Source organism: Poeciliopsis prolifica, unplaced genomic scaffold, assembly GCF_027474105.1.
Source record: "Poeciliopsis prolifica strain line A6 unplaced genomic scaffold, Auburn_PproV2 SCAFFOLD017, whole genome shotgun sequence".
Classification (NCBI taxonomy): domain Eukaryota; kingdom Metazoa; phylum Chordata; class Actinopteri; order Cyprinodontiformes; family Poeciliidae; genus Poeciliopsis; species Poeciliopsis prolifica.
Window position 1 is genome coordinate 5298988 of NW_026562392.1, and position 25851 is coordinate 5324838.

The following is a 25851-nucleotide window of genomic DNA, read 5'->3' on the forward strand; positions in this document are numbered from 1 at the left end:
TGATCTTTGGTTGTTGCAGGCACAGCCAATCAGTGCCAAGGAAAACCAATAATGAATTGTGCTTCTGCAGCGTTTTCTTTGTACGGAGAGTTTCACGTAGAAAAATGCTATATCTTTCTGAAAATGGCTAACAGAGTCTTTCCATAGTGACGATTTCCACACTGAAGAGCCTTTTTGGCCAACATGACATCACCGGTTCGGCGTATTGCATTCATCAATCTGAGAAATAAATGGATATTTAGCTACTGCACGGCCAATTACGTGACATTTCCAGCAATTTTAACCGATTTCACAAGATCTCATATTTATGCTGTAGAATCACGTCGAGCATTAAACCACGTGAAGCACTAGCGTCATATTTATGTTTACAGGCCTTCCAAAAAATAAAAAATCAGTCTCTCTGACATCATGCTTTAATTGTCGACTCTGTGAACAGACGGGAAGACAAGTCGCTCCATTTTTGAAGAAGAGATAAAAAAAGAAATACTCATGTGTCTGAGATAAGAGGCTTGGCTTTTCGTGGGTTTTTTATTGTTTATCTCTTTGTCTGAGTCTAATAAAGATAAATGCCTCCGGACAAGTCTCGCGAGTGTTTGTGTTGACTGAATTAAAGTGGAAAAGTAGCAACAGTCTGTCTCTGCTAAATTGCCGACTGCCGGCGGGAGAAACTTAATCAGGCCCCCTTTGGCATCCGCCAAGTCAGAGAAACTAATCTTTTTTTTTTTCCTTTTTTTTGAAGATCTGTATGAGTCAAGGCATCCATATCTCCAATTTTCTGCTTAAAGACGTCTTTCAAGTGGAATTTCTTTTACATTTATTAGTACGGGCCACTAATTAAATCTTGAGTCCTTGTAAACGTTGGCGCTCAGCTTAGATGGGAATCGGAAGGGAAAGTTTAAAGCTTAATCGACCTTTAAGAGACCTGCATTAGTAATCACTCACTCATCAGACCCCTCAAACGGCGAGCCTGCGTCACCGCCGCGCTTCGCCGCGCACCTGCTCAGCGCTGAACGGAACCACTTGGCGGCAGCTTTTGTGCGCGCGGCCGAGCCCACTCAGGAGTTGAAACCGGAGCAGTAAACCATGACGTCGGTCCTCTTTTGTCTTCTGCATCTATGCAGATGGAGGGGGGGAGCGATGGGTTCAGGAAAAAAAAACATTTACAAAACTTGAGATTGGAACGAAAGGGGGGAAAAAAATGCTTTCTTTGCTTGCAGGACAAACAAGCTGGTTGTCTTTGTAGCACATGGAGTGGTTTTATTCCAGTGGTGGATTATTACTTGGTGTTTTCTCTCATTCTTTTCGCTCCAGCTCAGGTGGGTGTTACGATTCGCCCTGCCTGCTGGTCAAGTTGGGATTATGGTCGTTCAAACCCAGTTGAGACAGACGTGTCAGGCTTTTCCTGAAGACACAACAGCAGATGCTTCCTGTTTGCTGTCGCAACGCACTCAAAACCGCAAAGTGACGCAATGAGGGCGATGCTTAGTTTCTTTTTAAGTTTTATTTTTGTTCCATGTGACACTATTCCCCACCACCACCACTTCATTCCCTGCAGGAGTCAGTCGTGACAGCAGACATATCTTTGGTTGCAATTTCCACCAGATGATGCTGCGGTCCGGAGCAAACAAATTAAATTTTATGCAAGGATTAAGAGATTTGTGGGATTTGCTGCTCAACTACAAGCCGCGATACAAAACTAGATGATCTCTCTTAATACTGCTTAGTTAGAGGATCTGCCTTTCAATGGGGTTATGGGTGAGTGATGAGTGGGAGGGTTGAGGCTAATCATTCTGCGAATTATTTATGCTGCTGCAACAATGAAAAACTGTCATTAGCAACATCTGCCAGCCCTCAAGCCTTACGACATGATTTAGATTGTTCTTTTCTACATTGCACTGATCTTCCCAGTGTTACCAATAACACCTGCATGCACATACTGAGGTTATAAACTGCTAACTTTCCTGTCGTTCAGTTGCTGAGGGTTAAAGTGCCTTTAGTGAGATCCTGGAAAGAAAAACAAAAATATTTAAAACATTTTTTTTGTTTATATCAGGTTTTCCATCGTTTCCTCCTTCTTCTAATTGCCAATCATGCACTGGAAACAATCTACAGTTCCAACATCCTGATTATAAGTAATTAATAATAACTAAATGGCCTTTATTGTTGTTTAAAATGTGCTACAAAATGTGTTTAAAGTCCTTTCCATACTTCTGAGTAGCAAGACATTAATATAATAAGTATCGCTGCATTAGCATCTGGCAATCACAAATGTATAAAAATCAACCTTTTAATTAATAGGTACTTATTAAATCATTAGGTGGTTCTAAAAAATATAGTTGTACAAAAAAAGAGGTGATTGCGAAAAAGTGATTGTCCCTCATGCTTCCTAGGAATACAACAAAAGCTATTTCTTTTTATTTTCACATGTTTTTTTCTTTTTTTAACTGATCAAAGCAAAGGAGAACTTTTATATGTGTTGATCTTCATAAAGCAGAAACACAACTATAGAAAAATACCCACTTTCCTACTTTAGAGATTATCTTGAAATCTTCTATGGGAGCTGCACTTGTTAGTTTTTGGTAAAAACATAAAATTTTGTTTTAGTATTTTTTTTTTTTTTACTTGGTGATGCGTTTACAGCAGGCATGAATATCAGCTTCATGTCATTTCAATCCTAAATCTGAAAGTGTGTTAGCATTGAACAGGAAGTTAGCCTGTAATTGCGTCACTGTGTTTGTCATAGTGAATACTGTTCATGCAGGCATCATGCCAAATCCATTTTGCTGCTTTTAAGACTTTGAAACTGTACAAAAATTCACAAAGAAAAGGCCAGGCAGCAGAAATTTCCGGCCATCCCGAGGAAAAACGTCATAAACTGTTGCTGCACTCAAGATCGGCTGATCTCAAGATTGATTAGGAGTAATGCGCAGCCTCCTGAGCGTTAAATGAAAGGATGTCGGCATAATTGCGAGCTAATGAGGTTTAAAAAGCGCAGATCGGTGTAGTTGTACTGAACGCATCTCTGTGGTTTCTCTCTTCTCCTCTCTCCCTGTCTGTTGGTCTCCGTCTTCGCTCTGTTGCCATGGCATCTCGGCTCACCTCTCCAATCTGTTTTTGTGTTCCTATTAAAGGCTTCATCACCTGAACCCAAAGCGACAGCAGCAGCAGCAGTAACACCAAAGGAAGCAGCCGAGCCCGAATCACCGGATGAAGTTTTTGGTAAGCACGTTAAAAACACGCCATCGGTGGGAATTTACATGCAGATAAAAAACATACAGAAATAATCCGCCTCAGTGGCACGACTTGGAGTTCTGTGGTTGGTTTTAGAAGAATAGCTTCGACAGGCTTGCGTCAATTTGGCTCATTGAAATTTCAATGGAACTGTTACAATGTCAGATGAGGGAACACTCGAAACATCGTCTCCCGGGCTTCCTGCCATGAGAAGTCAGTAATTAGTTGCACTAGGAGCAGAGGAAGGTTCATTTGCACGCGTGAAAGAGCAGATGTCGTCGATAAGGAATTTCTATTCAAAACAATTTGACATTTTCAAACTCCCGTCTTATACAAGCAATCAGCCCAGTCACCATGGCTGGCGTTACTCGGGTCATGGACTCCCCGCCTGCATCCCGGAGAAAATCGGTTCTAAACTTTCCCCCAAAAGTTGTCAACATTTTCAAATGCGGCATCTTCCGCAACAGGACAAAAGGAGGGAAATAAATAAATGAATTAATTAAATAAATAAATGTTGACACTTGACAGCTGAAGTGTCGCTCTCTCACTCTTCATTAACTACCATGTAAAGAAGTTAAGTTTAGTATATTTTCCTGGAAAATGTTTTCTTTTTGACAGCGTTTTGCTTATTTTTGCTTCCTCTGAATTTATTCTTAAACACATCACCTATGTTAAGTGTTAAGTTATTGGTTGGATGTATTCTTTGACTGGCCTTAATGCATATGATGCTTTTTTCCCCCCACTTTTTCTGTTCTGGTTTTGGTGCTGAAGCTAAAAATGAGTTACTGGGATGTCGTTTAACGTCTTAGAGAGATTTACAGAAACTGGGTTGATGCTCCAATCGTTATCGGAGTTGCCACTAATGTCATTAGAGTTACATCATTTCCTGATATGCAGCCCTATTTGAGTGGGGTAAACTGTCAATCAGGCTTTAAAAAACATCTTTGGCAGCTGATTGCTCTGTGCATTTCTAGAAAAGATAACACTGGAAGGACTGAAGGCTGTTTCTAAGGTAGAGAAAGCTGAAAATTCACCCTGACACAGCATGTATTAGCAGTACCTTCCCTCACCATCTGTATATTTTGATTCTCTTTTTTTTTCTTTTTTCTTTTTTTTTTTTGTCAGGCAGTTATGACGGTTTCCGTTTAATCACACTGACATTAGTCCACATGGAGTGAAGAGCTACTTTATTTTAGTTTTGCAAGCTTGTTCTTCCCAAAGATGAGAAAAAAAAAAACAAAAAAAAACATCTGGCTGTCTGGTGGGACACCAGAATGTGGCCAGTTTAAAGATGATGACAGAGGTTAAACAGGGCCTTTGTAATACTGCAGCTCAGCAGATGAGGGCAGAGTTTGATGAGGCAGAAGGAAGACGTCTGCACTTCGACTTCCAGTCGATGCTTTTTAGAAGCAAAACAGTTTTATGTTTTGAATAAATGTATAAAATTGGGGTAAAAATTACCAGCATGGATTTATTGAAATTTTTTTATTCACACTTTGTTTTTTAAGCTAAATCCTACTGTGCAATTCATACATAAAATAAAAAAAAAAAATAACCTGGGACTTTTTTTTTTTTTTTACCTTTCTCCTAATGATAACATCAATCCCTCAGAGGCTTCCTGTTAGAGCTTGTTAACTCTGATGATGGAGTCTGAGTCTAGACTCTGTTTTCAAACACCACCAAGGGTGAAGGAAATGACTTTCCCCCCCACTTTCATTTATTTTTTTCTTATTTTATTTTTTAGTTCACATGCACAAGTCGGGAACCAAACAGAATTTATGAAATCTCGACGTTATGTCGCAATTGTGTCATCTAACCAAGTTCACCTGAAAGAAGACATGAATTACCTGCAAAGGTCAAGAGCCCGGGAATTAGAGGATCATTCTCACATCCACCATCTTCCTCAGATGAATATTGTCACGACTTTCCGCTCTGATAAAAAGTCAAGTGTTCATCAAACGCACTTGATTAACCGTCGACTTGCCAGCAGAGGGGTTTTGGCTCGTCGCTGTGCTGATTACACAGCGCCAAGAAAGGAGAGACATCAGCAGCGGAGCGCCGTGAACTTCCTGGTGACTCCGCTGACCTCGCTCCAGGGAAATGGTAACGACAGCAAATCACGAGCGGCACGTTTATCTTCCAGCGCGACGGAATTAGAGACCAATTTCTTTCTCCGCTACTGAAATTTAGGGTCCTAAATCTCCCACAGGTTAAGCAATTACAAATACAATAACAGATTATTTACACTGTTAATTGCGTTCCCAACGAAGCCCTTTTAGATTAATAACCAATATGCAGCGGCAGTTAATCTGGCTAATTGGATTGTGTTTATGTGTGTCGCTAAATCACAGCGGCGGCGGCAGAATAAGCGAACACGGCTCTGTGCAAAGCAATGAGTCGTCCCCTCGCCGCCTTGTTGTGCTCAGTCATTATTAGCAGAGGTTCCACAATGCAGCGACTCCGTCTGATCGATCCGCTCCGTCCCCTCCTCCTGCAGTAATTAATGCCCCCGTGTGCCCCTCTGCGGTGAACGGTGGGGGTTTGATCAGCAAGGAACAGACTTAAACAGATTGTTCAAAACTGAGCCAATAGGCGTAAAAAGCATCGTCCGGGTGAAGGCATGGAATGACATCGGCGTGAACGTAATCAAAACGTTCTGATTTATTTTAACCAGGTTTAGTCTTTGGGGTGGTTTTCCCCGTCACAGATGTGCTTCTAGCAGCTTGGGGGAAAAAACCTGAACGGAGTAGGATGGAGTTTTAGTAGGTGGTATCTCCAAAGTCGGCACACAAAAGCGACCGGATTGAAGCTCCTGAACATTTGGCTTTTATAAAGTTCAAGGGACTTTTTAAAATCAAGATTTACCTACTCCTTAACGAACAAACTGATTTTACTGAGCTGGAGTTGGAAAGCAGCTTGTCACTGGCAGCAACATGTTTATTAAGCGCCGTTTTCAAAAGATGTAAGAAATCAAATGTCTCTGGTAGATTTTTTTTTTGTACCTCTCTGAGCGGTAATCAATATATCAGGAGCAGTGGTGATGTCACACTGTGTGAGAGCGCAATCTGGTAAGCAGGTTTTAAGCATTAAAAACTTTTCTTAGTATTACAGAACTGGGGTCGGGTATAAACAGTTGACTGGTTGGATGCACTCTTGACTGACCTCAGTCGGCGTTTATGCTAAATGTTTGACAGAGCCAGCAACAGTCAATGCTGAGAGCAAAGCCAAACCGAAGTCAAATTTCTTGAGTCGCAACGTCAGCCTCATTGTGATTCTTTTGTTTGTTCTTACGTCTCGTTCATTTGGATCGGTTAACAGTTTTGTTTCATTATGTCAACTCCAGTCACAGGGAGCCATTACCACCAGCCCGGTGGTAATCCTAGCTCCCTGTTCGAGTTCTTTGCGCCGGCTTGTCATCAGAAGGAATCGTAACTCACATCAGCAAATCCAGCCTTTCTGGACATCTTGACGGCACACTTCCTGTTTGCCGTGCTCTTTCAGCGAGGGACAAAACGCCTCCTTCTGCCGGGTGACTGCTAAAAGCCCATTATGAATCCATTACCTTGCGCGGGCCGCAACAGGCGCAGCGCCACAAACGCAGACCTCTGCCCCATCATCGCTGGCCGCAGTGGGACGAGATCGATCAGACGGAGAAACAAACCTCGGATGGACAGAAAACAGCGGAGGAGACTTTGGCTTGGTTGTCTCGCCAAGTGTCGCACTGGCACAAAAAAACATTTTACGCCCAGAGCACATTTCCTGGGCATATCTCTGTGGAGGATGGTGTGAGTTGTTGGCAGGCATGGACATATGCAGCCTGTTCATGTTTGAGTCATACTACTCAACACACTGATATAAAGGTAACCAAGAAAACAGCTTATCTTAAGATTTTCACAATTCCACCAATACTGCTAACCTGGTTGCGGTATTTCTTTTCTAACATAACACCACTGAGATATTTCTGTTGTTTTTTTTAATAGAGCTGCGTTCGTTTCATCCGACAGAGGGCTTCCACCATTCGGTTTGCGTTCGTCAAACGTGACTTTCCGTTTGTTTTGCAAATACTTTTTCCTTTTGCCATTTTAGCCCCGTTGGCGCACAACCAAATGGTTTCTTGTCCCAGACTTCTCACCCGGGTACGTCTGCTTGACTGGTTTTAATAGCACTCTCCTTTCCTACCCTCTCAAGCCCTTTGCTTGATTGGTCTGCAGTGCGTCATACTCCATTTTAGTTGGTGGATAAAAGTCTGTTAGATATTTGTTTTTTTCAGAAAATGTTGAAAACTGTGCATTTTGTTTGTCTGTCCAATCCAATAAAGTACATTCACGATTGTGTTTTTGAAAAAGTGTGTCTAAGATTGGAAGACACGTTTCGCTCTCATGGATTTATGCTATAAATCCATAACACTTGTAAAGATTTTGAGAACTCCAAACCTTTTAAAAATCACATTTTCTCCATCACTTACGAGATTTGTATTCGGTACAGAGCTTTCAGCTGTTGAGTATTATGTGTGACATAATAGCTTCCCCCCCCCGAAGCCTTTATCTTTGAGAGGAGTTACTTTGCAGTTAATTTCATTTTTATCTTTAACCTTTTTTTCATACACCTGGGTACAAAAGGGGGAAAAAAAAGAAAAAAAAAGTCGACAATAGCTCTTATTCAAAGGGAAGCACACGAACATAAACATGTTCAAGAAAAGATGTATATTCAAGAAGATTCTATGTTCTCATCTCTGAGTCCAGAACGCCGTTTCTAAAACCCGTTTTCTTGCTTCAAACCACAGTGTTTTTCTCAAATTGTACATGTTTCAAACCCATTACTGGATTGGCTTCATTTTACCTGGCGTCCATTTAAAGTTGCTCTTTCAAACAAACTGTTAAAAAAACAAAATGTATTGAGTGGAAGACTTGAGTCTGTGTTTTTCTTTGAACCACACTAGACTAAAGATTGGATACTCAAAATGCTCATCTTTGTAATGTTTCCAAAATCAGGAGGAAACGATCCTGCAACACAGCTTTTCCTGCAAAAGCTAAAAGCATCAAATTGCTTTTTTTTTTTCTTTTATGAAGTAGAAGCGACTTGACGATGCAGAGATGGATTTATCGCATTGCAAGTCGATGGGGAGACGCAGAACACGTCTTTCACTCTCTGCATTAGTTTGTGAGGGAATAATTTGTCGTGAGGTGGGGGGTGATAATGGTTTAATGATGGGGAAGAAAAGGAGAAAAATCCAGGCAGCGCAGAGGAGCAAAAGCTACGAGCCAGTCTCTGGTAGACACTGGTAAACCGTAATCGACTGACACGAGACAACGAGACACATTAGACTGTGAACAAGAAACACAGGCGGGTGTAAATACACAGGAGGTAATCCAGGGAACTAGACACAGCTGGGATCTATCAAGGGGGAGACTGGACAACACAGAGACTCATCTGGCACAGAATCCTAAATAAACACACAGGGAAACTCAAATTCTGACGAAGTTTTAGATTTACATTCGGCTATGATGCAAGATCAGATCGGCTAAATCACATTTTTAATCCAGCCTCGGGAGAATAAATGTTCCTCTTGGTTTTTGATGTGCCCTTCTGCTGTCTCCACTGGTTATATTTACAGTAAACTGGATGTTTACGATGCTTGTAAGAAAAAAATAAAATAAAATACACGTCTCGATTTTAAAAAGTGGGGAGGAGTTTAGTCAGACCTGAGATGAGCTGCTATGAAAACTGATCTTCACTCAGGCTACATTCAGACTTCACTGAGTTAATCCTGCCTTAGTTTCCCTAAAGCATTTGTTGCATAGTTACAAATGTACCGAGATGTATAGGAACGTGCAGCTTATATTAATTCATTCATTTTGGTCAAGCACAAAGCTGCTAAGTCTGAAGTGTAGACTTTACCACAATGTGACAGCACAATCCAAGCACATGGCATGCCGAAGTGAGTTAGTTTTTATGAGTGTCTGGAAGGCATGATATTAAGACACATGAAATTATCATGTGTCTTAATATCACAGCATATTAAGACACATGATTATCAGATTAATACTGTAATATTTGCTGATGACCTTTATACATACAGCCATATTAAGCAGAAATGAATTCACATAGCTGGATGTTAAAAGGGCAGGGTTGTATAGAATCAACTTTTGGAGCTTTTTGTCATGTCATGTTGTTCATCTCATTCAAAATATACAAAATATTCAAAATATTTGTTGCTTTGATTCTTTCATGCATGTTTCAGAAATTCTTTAGACTCCCTTGGCAATTCAGATACGGAAGATGCTTTGGGGGACCGAGAACTGCTGCTCAGCTCCTTCAAACTAGCCAGCAGCAATCAGCAAACACCTAGCAGAACTGTGCATCACCTGAGCTCATTATATGAGCTACTTCCCAGTGCAACACTGGTAGAAACATTGGTAAGGTGTTAATTGCGGCGTGCTGCTGTGATGACTTCCTGAAGGCAGAGTTTCAGAATGAGCAGGAGTTTTTAAAGGGACAAAGTCCCAATTTCAAGGAATTAAATTACAAAGTTATTAGATTGTGTTATAAAATGTCAGCATGTGGCTGGAAAGCACATAATGCTGCCATTTTAAAATGAGTTAACCTCAGATTAAAACTATACGACACTCTCTTTTCATTCAAGCTTAGATTCAGCGGCCGATGATGGCCAGCCAGCTGCTGATGTGGCTACAAAGATAACTTAATAAGACCATCAGCTGACCTCAGTCCAGTCCAACTTCAGCTCCTATCAGCGAAACAAGTGGTAATTGGCCCGATCCCGTAATCACTTATTTCAAGCTCAATGTGCTTCCCTCCGGTAATTGCGTTTGGGCGCTGCCGGCTACTCCTGAAATATTAGGGTTCGAACGAGCCGCTGCAGATCGCATCGATTGGCTCCCGGCCCGGTCGGTTCAGTCAGAGGGCTTCTCTCCACGGCCCGATGGGGAGCGGGCGGGGGGCTCCTGCGCTCAGCCACATCCATGTTTGCTTGTCAGTTACGCTATAAAGGAGTCTGAAAGAGATTGAGCCTTAATGAGAGCAGATTGAGAACCTATTCTGTGGAAATGTAATTTCCCCCCAGTGGTCCCGCGGAGCATATGGAGCCGGAGCTGAACTCTGCCCAATCGGCTTTTCTTTCACCGACTTGCCGCAGACAGTGCCTGCGCGGCTCCTGTTGTTTTCTTCAGTCATCACTCTGACTCTCTTTGTTCCCCTTTGTTTTTTTGTATTTATTTATTTAACAGCGTGGTTAAGAATAGTCTAGAAAGGAGGTGTTTTCTTCTTTTGTTCAGTTAGTTTTGGCCTCAGCAGCACAACAGTACAGTAATTTCATATGAAAAAAAGTCAAATATCTTACTTTTCTCTTTTTCTGAAGCAGCGCCATTTGTTCTTGCACTCAACATTCTGCATCATACAGGGATATGAGTATGATATATTGGAAAATACAGTGGAACATATTTAAGCTTTAGCTACACAGCTCTCTCTGTCATTTCTAGAAATCTTATTACAGTAAGATGTTCTCGTTTTTAGGACAGCAGTATTGCAGTGCAGAGGTTGGGACTCGAGTCATTAAAATCAAGACTTGACTTGAAAAAATGCTCAAAGACTCGGACTTGACTTTGACTTTCACACCATTGACTTGGGACTGGACCTGACTTGAAGCTCTTTACTTGGAAAGACTTGATATTTTACTCAAAGTCTTAAAATGTAAAACACACATTACTGATAAAGTGGCCCCATTAATTCATTTCACTCATTCACTCTGTTTTTCCACTCTCAGTATGTATGTGTACATAAGCTGCAGCGCAACCAATCGAATGAACAGGATTTAGAAATAACAACGGCGGGAAAAAACCGGAGACTGAAGAGAAACGCGCTCATTGCAGATATGCTCCCGTGAGTAATTTCTTTTGGGTACATCAGTTTAATTTGGATATTTAATTTGAAATATCCAAATTAAATCTAAAAACAGTGAAACATGCAAAGCCTGCAAGACCAGGATCTCAGATGGAGACACAACAATTTCCGGCTGTTCGGCATTTGAAGTTGTACTTTTCTTTTACTATGAGACAACAGACGAGCTAACGTCGTGTTAGCAACTCTGGGTTACATAGGTGATGCCGCTTATCTCTCACTTTTCTGCTATGTTTAGTCATGCTGTATAAATCTGGTGACGTATCCACATTTATTTATTAGCTCAGAAAGCCAGTGGATAGTGAGCGGGGCTCCGGATCAGAAAGCAGGTTCTGGACCTGAACTCAGGGGAGAGTTGCTTACATGTCAGAAACGAGGACAAAATGAGTACAGATTCTTCTTGTAATCACTGCCAGCACGAGAAATGTTGGCATTAGATACGTTGGCATTAGATACGTTGGCATCCCTGAACTCAGGGAAATGGGACTTGGTCCGCTCTTGCATTGACTAGGCCAATTCCGATTGTGGGCAAATTAATTGGTGCAACTTCATTTTTGTCCAAATGTGTTTTTGTGAATGGGGTTGAACCCCAGGAACGGTGCACAGAGCCCAGGGTTGGGGACGGCGGAGGGAAGGAACTGTATGAGTTTCATCATTCATACAGAAGTGCAGTGGCTCAGTTATTTGTCTCCGTGGCGGAGACTGACTCGAGCCGGTACCGGTCCCTGGCACTGGCAACAACAAGCGTCTCCCCTCCGCCGACCCCAATTCAAAAGCTCTGATTGTTAAAGGGAAGCGTCCATCACTGGAGCAGTGTTCTTTGCTTTGACACCATTGTTCAGAGCATTTTGTTTTTTTTTGTCCCCTCTCTCATCTTGCTTTCCCCCTTTGTGATCGTCGCCTGTCTTTTCGGTTTTCTTCCAGAAAACCTTCGTACATATCGGGGGGTTTTCTTCGTGTTTGCGCAGCCCGGTGGAAGAGAGAGGGTGCTTCAGTGTGTCGCCCTGAGCTCAGGAGAGCACGTCATCCGGTCTTGACCATCTGGCAGGACAATCGTGGTGTGTGAGTTGGCAGCAGGGTCTGTTGCAGCGAGAGTCCAAGGGGAGGGGAGAGCGAGGAACCAAGAGAGCCTGTGCAGAGCTGATACAGCCCATATGCTGGGCAAGATGTCATAGAGAGCATCTCTTCTGATCGGAAAACGGAGCAACTTGAAATTGAAGAGAATTGTTTTTCTCTCTCGCGCACACAGGCAAAAATCTCAGTGTATTTGATTGGGATTTTAAACTATTTGACACAAAGTGGTGCAAAACTCCTACCACTGCTTGCATGGGTCGGTCTGTTGACAGACCAAACAAATGAGGAGAAGCAGCATTCAGCTTCTATGCTCTGCAAATCTGAAGCAAAGCTCCAGAAAACCACAGAGACGCCGAAACATTGAGTTCCAGTACAAAAATGTAAAAAAAACGTACAAAGAAAAGCCAAGCAGTCTTTATGTTTGATCACCTTTTTTTGGTAACATTAAACTCTTTTATCATTATAAACAAAGTCATCGATTTCCATCGATTTCATTCAAATGAGAGGTAATCCTCTCTCTTTGCTTCCTGTTGTCCTGGTCATTTGAGGATAAATATTTTTGTCTTCTACTTCCCTTCAAATATTTCGCTCATTGTTTTGGTTGTTGTTTTAAAACAGAAATCTCCTGGCAGCTGAAGTGCATAGGCCTAACTTTAATGTGTTTTTAAAAATAGATCAGAATTAATCAGCAAAACATGGCAAACAAGAAAACAAATCTTGCTTTCTTGTTTTCTGTTTTCTTATTTTCAAATCTTGTTTTCTGATCTTACATGGAAACAAATTGTTCACAGTCAATCTGACTCTGAGGCAGAGTTTATTTTGTTCATTAAAAAAAATGCAAATATTTCTCTCCCCAAAAGTGCAAAGCTTGTACATTTGGAGACATGAAGCAATAATTCCAGCAAAAAGTTTTAAAAAAAAGAGGCGATTCTGCTAAATGCCACACTTTTTATGTTTGTTGTATTTCATTTTCAAAACCCTCGCATCATTTGTTCTCTGAGTTTGATTTTGCCACATAAAATCCAGGTGCGCAGCAAAAAGCAGGTGATGCGTTAGTATATCTCTCTGCATGTGCACAGCCACAGATGTTCCCGGATTATGACTTAACAATAAAAACAAACGCAAAATGCAGCCCTGCTTCTCTGCGGCAACTTTTACACACTCCTCCTTCAAAACCTGGTAACAGATGGACGGATTTTATTTGGTAAGACATCTTATTTGTGAAACGTAGCCTGTTTCATCTGGTCCTGAAGGTTTTCTGTTTGCCAAAAACACATCCGGATTATCCCGTCATTATTAGGGCTTTAAATTATTTGACAAATCGAGTTTTCCGCTTCACTCGTTCTCGCCTTTAATCGCATGATCAAATGACTCAAACGAGTCAAATCACTGAAATCTCCGTCCATGTAAAGGAGCAGTCGCCGCGTGTTTTATTTATCGTGGGAAACACTAAAGAGCCTCTTCTCTTTTGACTAATTCAGCGTGAGTCTTGAGTTTGATGTCTTGCCACCAGGCCTTCGCAGGTCTTGTGCGGTGCGTTTAATTCGATTTCATGCGATCTCAGCCGCTGCGACTCGGATCTTTGTGACGACGCCAGCAGAGGAGCTGCGGCTCATTCAGAGCGCGCTTCCTTTTCGTGCTGCTGGTCATGGCAGACCGGTTTCCAAAGAACATCCCCGCAGCTCGCTCCGAACCCTTTGCATCAGCTTTGAATAGAAATGTCTGCCTGCGTTACGCTGCATTATCTATTAATTACAGCCCAGGCGATTGCTGTGTTTCTCAATGCAACGCTATTAGCGGGCAGATAAATGCTCGCCAACCTGAGTTAATCGTTGTGGAATCGTTCTGGCTCCCCCAAACAAAAAGCGATTTGTTGTGCGCAGAAGGAGGTTTGCCTACATTTAAAGAAAATGTGCATTTAGTGAAAGAAAGCCTCTCATATTTATGTATACTTCTGCCAAGCAAAAGCATAAATATGCATTAGCAGATTGTGCTGCTGACTTGGAAAGGGCTGGTGGTGATTTTAGAGAAATAGAGGGAAAAAGGCAACATGCTGGGCGGCTGGAATGATACTGTTAAAGCGAGAGCTCACCCACGGGGCTTTTTTTCCCCGTTATATCCTATAAATAAATAAATGAATAAATAGTCAAATTTTGTGTTAACCAGTTACCCCTCAGGACTCACACCGGCCAGACTCGAGGCGGCAGCAGAACGTGTTGTGAAGCTTTGACTTTCACCATCAGGGGTCACTTCAGCCAATTAAAAGATACGGTTTAATTTATTGTGGCGCAACACGAGCGCAAAATATCCAATCGTACGACGATGAACAAGTTCCTGGCAGCGATTGTTAGTTGTCGTTTCATATTTCGGCTGTCAGGGACTCAAGCTCTGTTTTCCGGGAATTAATTTCCCGGTTGATTGGACTGTCACCGTCTTGCTAGCCCAGACACGATTTACAATTTTACTGATCAAGGACGGCGAGGAAATTGCAGTACCGCCACCACGACAGTGTCGCGATTCCTTGTTCCCCTGACATCCTGTCATTTCTCGATTGAGCAGATGCAGTGAGGGAGCCGGAATCAGAATGACAAATTCTTTGTGCCGCGACTCAATCGAGAAACGTCTGAGTTTCATCTGTTGGTCGAACCCTTTGACGCGGCCGTCCAACCGCCGCTCCGCTCCGGGACATTAGTCATGTTGAAACATGTGTTTGAATGTGTTTCACTCACGTCTCCCTGGCTGGGGAATATAAACCTGACTCTCTGAGCATTACTCCCCTGACATGGACTGGAAATGTCCCGCTGTCCTGTCGCCGAGCCGACTGCCAGTCAACTTTTCGTGCTTCACCAACACGTCCAGTCAAGGCCAAATATTCTGACTAAACATTCAGTTTGCTATATATACAGAAATATAACCCACTCTCTTTTAATTTCCAAACTGCTTGAACCCGACATGCAACGTGAACGTTTTCATTTGGATCAGATCCACAGTAAATCTCAGTTAAAAATAGATGAACTAAAAAAAAGCCATTGTTTTAGGAGGGTGACGTTATGGAAGAGTTTTTCTGCTGATCTCCAGATCTGACAGTCTGAAGCCGTTCACCTCACAGCTACTCTAAAATCGCTCTGCAATTACTTCGTGCGTCCTTCCCCCTCGGTAGAGAACCGCTGATAGATGGTAACATTCTGTAGGTTTGAAGCTGTTAATTGTTGCGCTGACAAAACATTGATTGTTTTGTCTGAACGTGGGCGACTCGGTGCGCCGCGCAGCGTCGGTGTGATTGTGTGATTGGATAATTGCTCAAACGGAGAGAAGCATCACAGAAATTACTGAAGGAAAAGCTTTCCCTCCTTGATGTCAGATTTGTTTGTCTGAGTCTTTTGGACATTATTCCCACAGTTATGGGAATAATGTTATTTTGACCCTGTCCTCAAAAATGAGTGTTGGCCTGACGAGATCGACACTAGGCGCTCACATTTTATTCCTGTGGCAAAATTAGAAGAAGAAATGAAACTTTCTGAAAAGTGAAAAATGGTTAAAAAATAGTTAACAGTGACTCTAGAAGCGGGATCATGTCTTACCTTAGTTGGACAATGTTCGCAATGAAAGTGTTGAGGACAAAACATTCTTCTCAGCAGTAATAAAATGAAAGCCAAAAAAAAATAAAAAATTTAAATTAAATAACCCCATTCCTCACCCGACCTACAGCGTACCCTACTGGAACTTAAGGTTTTGCAGGTTGTAGTTGCAAAAGAAACTTGTGATTATTATTTACATGTTTTGTAGGTTTTTAAGTGTTTTTTGTCAATTATAATTATTATTTACTCATTTAGTTCCATGAAGTTTCTGCTTACTAATAACTTCCCGATAACAAAGATACTGACGCTACTTCTCCCATTTTAAATATTGAAGTTGCCAGTTCATTAACGTTTGGGGTTAACAGAGAACGCTCCAGTCGCTCAACATACATAATGATGAATTAAATCCTCAACATGTTGCTTATTAATTGTACATGCAGTTAATAGAAAACACAGTATATGTTCCTGAGGCGAAAGGGGACAGAAAAAGAAACGAATCTCTCTGAAAATTCAAAACTAACAAAAAGTCCATCAGAGCGATGCAGCACTCTGACATGAAAAATGGAAACTCAGCCTCATAAGTTAGACACAAATAAGCCGGCTTTTACAATCTTGATCATAGGTCCCAAAAGGGGGTTGGGGAAGGTTAATGCAAAAACAAAAGTTTGCAAGTAGAGAAAGATGTAATTTGTGAACACAGTAAAGAATTCACTTCCATCTGTGGGGACAACAAATCCGTTTCATCGGCTCTGCGTAATGCCTGGCTTGGGATTTCATTGTGTTCTGGGAAGCTACCGGCGCTTTGATCAGTGCAGCGTTATCGATACAGCCGGCTGCAACACCCTCCAAACACACACGACCTGAAGAAGTGCTGCTTTCTAACTTCTCAGACTCGTCTTGTGAAGCAAAGTTCACAGGTCATGCTGGGCACAGCTTCTGCTGTCACCCTTATCTCTTCTTGTAAATCCCTGGGGGACAAACATCCTGAATGCCAGTCGGGGTGTCGGAGACAGAGAGCGTCTTTTTTTCCGCCCCGGAGCTCGTGGGTTGCTTCAGATTGGCCATGAATGCAGCGGCGGGGGGATGCTTGCCCTCAGGTGGGAGGCTTGGTATCGGGCTACATAGCGATGGATGTTTTTCCAGAGGGCTGCTTCCCGCGCCTCTGTCTCCTCACTGTCCTTGTTGTTGTTCCAGATGCTTGGCTCCGCATCCCGAGAGAGGAGGAAAAATGAGCAGATTGAGGCCCACTTTCTGCATACCACTTTCCTTCTGCATGCGGATTTCTCTCCTTTGTTTTTACTCTGAGCAGATCATGTGGGCTGCTTGTGCTCGCGGCAGTTCCCTTCAGCTACGTTGGACATAGTGATGGTCAGCTGGCCTGTTTCTCCTGAAATATCAGCTGAAATACTGAAATAAAGTCAACATTTTATGTGATGAGCCTTCCTCTGAATGGCAGGTGGTGAAAATAGAATTATTTTCAATTTTAAATCATGAAAGAAATGTGTTTTTGTTCAGCTTACCAAGCCATACACAGTTAGTTACTAAAGACAAGCAGCTGCTTTAAAGCTGCAGAATGTAACTTTTACAAAAATATGTTTTTCCCATATTTATTAAAACTGTCACCATGTTGCGACAGTATAATATTAAAAAACGGTCTGCAAAAGAGCACAGTTCTCTGTCGAAAACAACCAATCAGAGCCAGTAGGAGGGTCTTAATGCTGTCAGTCATCCTCTGGTACACGCTACTAAATTTGCTAATGGCAGATAAACAACTTAAGGTCACAGGAAAACCGCTTACCTGCCGCCATCTGTGGCGGCAGGTAACATAATAAAAAAAATAAAGCTACATTCTGCAGCTTTAATAAAACTAGTTTCAAGACTTTTTTAACGTTTCATTTGTATAAGATTTTTTTTTTTCTCGCAAAAAAAAAATCTTGAAGAAACTAGTCTGGCTGTCAGTCTTCAAGTTCAGCCACATCCATGCGTCGCCGTGGGGAAGGTTTCCTCAGCGTGAAGTGCACTGTGTCTTATATCAACTTATCCATCTGGAGATCTTGTTGTTGTCAGCTCTATTTATACTGAGACTACATCGAGTCGGTTATTTTGGACTTAATCAGTCTTTTCAAACCGAAAGCAACGCATTTCAAGGATTTTATACTTCTCCTGAAATACCAATAACATGCATTTAAATTTGTGGTTGTCACATTACAAAATGTGAAAAAGCTCCTAGTGTTATATTCTGTATGCTTTTACATATTTATTCCAGGATTTCGTCATAAAATTATGACCTTCCTGCCTCGTCTGGCTAAACCCACCACCACCTGCTCATCTAGTGAGGAAAAAGTCCTTGGAGAAGCTCCATGAATAAATCAGATTTTTTTATACAGAAACCTACAAAGTGGAGCTGCCAAACTCTCACTGGGATTCCTGCTCGTTTCAGCGGTGCTGCGCGGAGATGTGCCGAATAATTGGCCCTTAGTTTTGTTTACAGCTTCTGTTTCTGTTCCCGTCTTTCATGAGTAGAAACTGGCGTGAAAACAGGACCTGAGGCTGGCTCCCTGGAAGGTCCTGCAACGTTTAACTGCAGGCGAGTGACACCAAATTACTGTGTCGCTCTGAGGCGAGCAGAGAGTAATGATTAATGAAATATGTCTGTTTTTTTTTTTTTATGTTTTTATTAAATTCTGTTAGCAGCTGACTGATTCTCGGTTTGATCAAGGCTGCTAGGTCGAGTGGAACGCCTCAGTCGTTGATGAAAGACGTCTGCGATTGATTTGTATTAAAGTCTGCAGACGGAGTCTTGCTGCAAAGACCAAAGGAGTGGACTTTCATTTAAAGTAAGGGTGCCTCCAAAATTTGTGGAATTGACATCAACCGAGTCTTCCGTTGTCATTATTGAAGATAAACCAATTTGCTCAAAGAATAAACTCCTGTAGTGTTTGGATGTCCACTGACCGACAATTCAAAACCTTTCCGTTCAGTCACGTTTAGTACAAACACAACTCAAACTAATACGAACGAAAGCAACCGATTGATTGTACAATTCAGGTCAGATTGTGATCGTGAGCAGTCCATTAGTTGGAAGTTGTCTGTCTGAAGTCGCGAGTCTAAGCTGAGATTTACTGAATTGTCTTGAGATTTTTTTGTGACGTATTTTCAGTAGAAAGTGCCAAATTGTCAAATGGAAGAAAAGAAGTATGTGCCTTTCATAAAAAATTCAGTAGTATAAATATGGAGAACAGGGCATGTGTTCAGCCTCTCTGAATCAACAGGCTGTTTTACAGTGTGATCATTCATAAATCATGAGCTCCGACAGCTTTGACTTTCCAAAAATATGTGCGGCGTGACATGAGAACGACTCGCGAGGTCTGTCATAAATTTCTCCCCCTGCATTTCGAATGCCAGATTTTAAGATTGGGATATCTGACATTCATCATCCCCTCATCAGAAATGACTTGAGATTTATTAATCCTTTTAAATGCTGCTATCGACCGGTCAGACACGCCATATGGTTTCACTTCATCGCTTTCTCAGCGGGCCCACGCCTCCTCCCATTGCCACGTCTCTCCTTTAAGAGAAGAAAAAAAATGAAAATACACATGGATGACCATAAATCGCCTTAATCTTGCAAAACGACTGTAAGCTGAATCGCCTCCTGTCTCTGTTAACATTCATTTTCAGATTTTCTCTTGAATTTAAACTGTCCACATCGACAGGCCAATGCTGCCAAACGACTTACATGCTATCATTGAAGCATATACATCGAAGCATTAATTTCCTTGGACATCTTGTCCTTGAAGGACCATTGAGTGGAATAAAGAGCTATATGATGACGCCCATTCATTTCATTTCTGTAGACAAGTTGTCATAAAAACGTTTGTCTTTTACACATGGATAAAGTCAGAGTTAGGAGGTTTTATACATCTGTCACTTTGCTACCAACCAACCAGCTAAAGCCACTTAGCATTATCACACTGTGAACATTGTCTTTATACTTAATGCATAATTGAGGTTTAAATCAGTTAACTTGTTTAATGTTAAAGGCTCAGAAGAACATAAATATCCTGGCTTAATGTCGACATTGTGTAAGTAAGGAGGACACTCTACAACGTGGGGAAATTGGGTAGAATAATGGAGATCATTCCTTTCTGCTGCCCACGTTTCTCACTGTCTGCTGCTGAAAGGGTCCAACGACCCTTTGACCCTGAGCTGCATCTGCAGTCTCTGAGCTTCCGATTACTGCAGCCTCCCAGTAATTAAAAAGTAAAGTAATGGAGCTACAGTGATAGTTACCCTCCAAAGAACGCAGTTCTGTATAAGCATTTTACTAGAGCTCAGTGAGTATCATGAAAATCAAAGCATCTGCTCCCAAAGACACCCGGGAAAAGCTCATGGAGTATTATTGAGTTCATCACCTGAATATGTGAACTGAGACAAGGCCATCCACCTTGGATGAGAGGCAAGACAAAGAGAGCACTAACCAAAGAGAGAACGAAATCCTGGAGGAGCTACCAGTCAAGGACTCTTCAGGTTTAGCATTTAGTGGAATCGTTTTGAAAAAAAAAAACTATCACAAGCATTACAGGGGATCCTGCCGATATCTAAGGTTGGCGCCTCTCCTCAGAAATGAGACGGCCAGGGTAGATCACGGCATGGTAATTGTACTTGTTCACAGTGAGTCATTAATTTTATTTAATGATGCCAGATCACGTCATGAGCCATTTCTGATGGTATGTCGTCTTTTGTCCACTTTTAGCTCCGTCTTAACCAAGACGAGGTTTATAGTTGACGCATTGAGTGGGGCGTGAGGATGCGTCGCCCTCACCCCTGCATGTTAACCTCAAGCGGTGATGCAGCGCCCGGTCGCGCACCTCCGAATCTTTGTGACTCCGCGTGGTTTCTTTCTATTAAAGTGGACGACTTGGATGGTGCTCTTTCAGAACAGGGTTGCCTACCGGCCTTTACGTGACCCCTCCATAAGGGCAAATTCTTTGGAGAATGCTGCACCGACGTACACAGCACAAATAAAAGCCGCTCCGCTTCCTCGGCTCAGTCCTTTTGAAAAGCGTGACTAGACTCAGCCTTTACTCGCCTGTGAGTAGCAGCAGGTGTAAATCTCTCACTCCTGGCACAAACAATGAAGGAACTAGTATGCAAAATAGCCCAAGCGCCGCAGGCCCTTCACCTGATACCCTGCAGAACTCCAGTCATCGCTAAATAAAAGGTTTTCACCTATCTTTGCTGTCAGGGGGAAAATACTCCCCCTCTGACTATATAGGACTGACCTTGGGAAGGAAATGCATGCAAGGTAAAGAACATTTTCAAGATTTTTTTCCCTTTGGAATGTTCTGTTGAGGAACGTAGACATGTTTGCATTATTGGTTGTTAAGTTGACTGCAGCGATCAATTGTTCCACAGAGTGATTGCTGTTGTTAAACGTTTTTTTTTCCCCATTGCTTTTGATTTAAGTGTTTGTCTTTGTCCGCCCCCCTCGCCAGGCTAAATCCTTTGGGTAAGCACTGAGCATAATGTATTCAAGCTGTTGAAGGATTCACATGACAGAATGTGGAAAATAATGCGAGAAGTCTTGGGAGACACTCAGCAAAACAATCAATCCAAATGCTTTAATAACAGCTATTTTTCACTTTTTAATCTGCTGTCCTCCATCAGAGCTTGGCAGACGGTAAGCGAAGTCTTGTGGCTTCGTTAAAGAAATGTTTTGTTACCTAAAATGGTAATCTGATTCGCTCAGCCATTACCCAGGCAGGGGTCAACTGTTATGTCACTCTCCGAGACGTGTAAATGGAACTTGTGCGGATCCGAACGCACCTTCAATCAATTACGCGCCATTACGAGCGTGACCTTTTGTGTGGCCAAACACAACTTGTTCTCACCTGCTCAGCACCAGGCCGAACCATTATCGACTGATTAGGTATTCCTCGGCGGGACGTTTCTCCGACTTCGGTTTGTGTTTTATTGGTATTCCAGAAGTGGATGGCAGCGCCACCGGGCTGACGAAAGAGAGCATCAAGATGATGGATGATGGGAATTTAAGAGGCCTCATGGACAGGCCGCTGAAGGGTAAAAACCAAGAGCCCTCTTATTTATTCTTCTTGTCAGGTTAGAATAAGAGTCACTGTGAAAACAGCTTGGTAACAGAACCTTATTGTTCACCTTCGGATAATTTTAGGTGAATAATTTGTGGGTTAGTGTTTTTTTTTTTTTTTTCTCCTTTTTTCTCTGGAGCTCATAAGGATTTTGTTCAGAAAGATCCAGAACAAAATCATCACGTGGTTCAGACAGACACCAATACGAGCCCGGCTGTTCTCCAATGTTCCTCTGCTCCGTCCCCGACAAGGAGGAAAAGGAACATCGAAGAACTCAAAAGTTTTCAGAAAGGCCTGTCTGATCACACGTCAAACAGTCGATGCGGCCCGTTTGGCTGAGTCCGCGGTCGTCCCAGAGTAAATGTCACTGATACACTCAGCGCTGCGACCAATCAGTTCTGTTTAATGAGCCTCTTTGAAATCACTGGCCCAGCTTTACCTCCAGTCATTGGCAGGTAATGCTAACAAAACCCCTGAGAAACACAGGGGAAAACGCATCAGCAGCTTGTTCAGCTTTCTTTGTTCGGTTGTTTTTTTTTCTTTGTGTGTGTTTCTGTGTTTTTCAGTGATTGGGAGCATCAACTCCTCAGAGGAGAACATTTAAGGGAAGAATTATTCCGAGTTCCTCGATAGAGCGGACCATAATTTAGTTTGGAGGAGTGGAGTGTTATTGCGGAGCTCGACTCCCCACACGGACACGTTAGGTGCTTGAAAATGTAATTTTCTAGTCAGATAAAATGCAGTTCGGCCAAAGCGATGAGAAGAATGTCGATGCAAAGTTGATGTGAGGTTCTCACACAAGGATTCGCAAAGTTTTTTTTTTTTTTTTTTGTTGAGCATATCCATAATAATCTGAAGAGAATCCAACTGGCTGGTATTTGCCAAGCAGGAGTGCCATTCATTTTGTTTGGTGCTGATTCCTTATCTCTACCCCTAAAAGTAGAGATAAGGAAAACTTTTAATGTTAGATAAGATCCTTTATACTCTTCTGATTAATGCACATAAGGATATATTTGGTGTTTGAATGATTGAAATAGGCAGTTATAAACTTTTTTCTTGAGTATTAGCAGGTTTTAGCTATTCATTAGCAGCTACCTATCAAGGCAGGTTTCTAATCCCCACAAACACCAGCGGTTCATTGTACCGACCTGTAAGCAGGTGGTGGCAGCATCATTGTTATATTGAATATACTTTGATATTGACATTCGGACGTCTGAAACACGGCTGGGTGTTCGGACAAACTCAGACTGGCATCAGTCAGTTGTTCAAAAGTAAAGTCTGTTCCAGGGAATCTATCGATTTCAATTAGTTTATCATTTATGGATGGAGCAGTTGTAATTAATATTTGTTTCTTTGTCAGTTTGTGCGTGTACAGTCTAGAGAGTTACAGCAAAAGCAAGACAACTGCACTTTTTGTCTTTTTTTTCCTACTTTATGCCTATGACATTTAAAAAAAAAGAAACTGTGTTATCTGTTGAAGACATATGTGAAGGGACTAGACTGTAGAGTTAAAATGAAAAGTCGAATGCTCATTAGGTTTTGTGCAACAGTGAAAAGCAGACGCCACTTTCTGAGACACGCTTGACTTTAACAAGAAACGTTGTGACCTGCTAAAAGATGACATTACTCAGATAAAAAGCCTCACTGGCTCATCCTTCCTCATTTCTTTTCCTCTAGCAAACCCGATAAAAGAGCATCTTGAACTTCTTCTATAAACTGTCTCTTGCCAATGAGGCAGGGAGGTGACAAACGTCGTCTCCTCCGGGCTTTCCTCCTCGAACACCAAATTCCAGATATGACTCAGGGATTACATTTCATTTGACCCACAGTTTTGGACGTTATTCCATGTCAATGAGACAACATCCTATTGTAATATCCCATGCACTGCAGAACCAAATCCTTCCTCTGCTCGCCGACAGCAGCCTCTGAGCTCTCTGCTCCCAAATCAGATAAGTGTCACCGTGTATTGGGCTGAAAATCCATACTTATAGGAGTTATTTTAGTGACACTGGGGCCTTTGTCTTTCTGCAATTACTATGCAGCCCTGACAAAAGACCAGTGTTCCAGCCTGCTATTAGCATGCAGATTTTCCCGTGCAGTGCTACACCATATCTTGTCAGTACAGTGTGTACATTGTCTCGGAGCCGGAGGGGAGGGATGGACATGCACTGGATGTCCTCTGCTGTGGGAGCTGCCCTAGATTGACCGGTGGCTGTCAAAAGTGGACATTTCAGGAATGACTGTTTCCTTTTTAAAGTGCTGCAGAAGCCCCTAAATATGCCGGGGGCTTTTCAAGTTGGAGGGAAATAATTTATCATTTAATCAAATCTGCAAATAAATAGCCAGAACTGCGTGGCACTCATTTGTATTCAGCTCAGTGAATACAAATGAGAACCACATTTTGCTGCAATTACGAGTCCCAGACTTGAGCCGTGTGTCTCGATCAGGTCGTGACATTCTTCTTTGCAAAGCAGCTCAGGTTCAGTCACATTGGATCAAGAATCCTCTCAGGTATCGACATTGAGTGGGCTCAATGAATACGCTTTGACCTAAAACACTAACAGACTTTTCTGCTCTATGACCGCCCTAACAGTGTTTTTCTTTCTCACTTTCATCCACTATTCAGTGTTTATAACATTCGGGTAGCAGAAATGCTGCTTCATACCTTCTGATTTTAGTCTTGGGGTTTTTTTTGTTTTGTTTTTTTCTTGCAGGGCTCCTGGACGGATCCTTCCGTCCTTTTCTTGACAGAAACCTGTTTATTTTGCGCTTGCTATGCGAGATTTTGGAGGACAGCAGCTTGATAAATTTGACAAATCAGCCAATCAGAAAGATGGCTGATTAACCTGTACTTTACCACAACCATCTTTGGAGGACATCTCTTGCGATAACTAAATGATCTCAGTTTAGGTCCATCTGTTTTTAGGGGTATCAGAGTACAGAGGGGTGAAAACAAACGCGAGCCACACCTTTGAGCTTTTCATTAGAGCAAAAAACTCTCAAAACTGCATATCTTTTTCACTTCTGCTCTATAATGTAATACCTTGTGTATTTCTATCACAAACCTATGTGCAAATTTGTGGTTTTAATTTGAGGTGGAAAACCCAAAACTGTGGGGGGGTTTTAAGGACCAAATTGAAAATAATTCATATAAATCACATAAATACAACATAACAAAATCAGCCAAGACACTTTCTTCATTCTAAATGAATTTCTTTTAACATAACAGTTTTGAAACTTGAACAAAACTGCAGATGTGTGTCTGGTGAATTTTTGGTTGAAATAATTTGTGGGTAGAGAATCCAGAAATTGTACCAAGTAAAAGTAGCAATGCTTCAAATTAGTAACACTGGAATAATAGCATAAAGTACTCCTAAAAGCCCATTTCTTCAAAAAAAATTTAACCTAAGTAAATGTAAATATGTTGCCTAGGTGAGCGTCTTTCCTGATAAAGAAAAAGAAGAAAATCAAATATCAGCTGTTCTGCAGCAGGAAGGGCCTGGCAGTGTTTAAAAAAATAAAATCAAATAAAATAAGGGTCCCTTTGTAGCGCTCCGGGTTTTGCTGTGTGCCATGCCGGCCCGAGCCCATAGATGACCCTTGTTGTTTCTGCGCAGGCCTGATCGAGGCAGATGTGAGGCAGAACAATGGCTGCGTCTCGGAGAAGCCGGCGGTGACTGACTCCACAGGCGCTGAGGGCCCCCGCCAGCCCTGGAGCCCGGCCAGCACAGCTGACCCTGACGCCGCCACGCCACGCCCCCACCTGGTCCGCCTCTTCTCCCGAGATGCCCCGGGCCGCGAGGACAACACCTTCAAAGAGCGACCCTCGGAGTCGGACGAGCTGCAGACCATCCAGGAGCACAGCGGAGCGGCGTCGGAGTGCGGGTCGGAGAGCCCCGAGCAGGACTTAGAATAGGCTGACTTTTTTTTTTTTTAACTTTTTAATT

At 42.2% G+C, this 25851-nt stretch overlaps 1 protein-coding gene across 5 annotated transcripts in view; it reads left to right on the forward strand.

The window, feature by feature from the left end:
• The window catches only part of LOC129367684 (myelin basic protein-like), an 84608-nt gene extending 58774 nt beyond the window's left edge, over nt 1-25834 (forward strand). For all 5 annotated transcript variants that reach the window (XM_055042299.1, XM_055042295.1, XM_055042294.1 and 2 more), the window contains 2 exons: nt 3132-3219; nt 25522-25834. In XM_055042299.1, coding sequence (XP_054898274.1) covers nt 3132-3219; nt 25522-25820 — 387 coding nt within the window. In that variant the 3' untranslated portion in view covers nt 25821-25834. The remainder of the gene's footprint in view (nt 1-3131; nt 3220-25521) is intronic.
• The last annotated feature ends 17 nt before the right edge of the window (nt 25835-25851 follow it).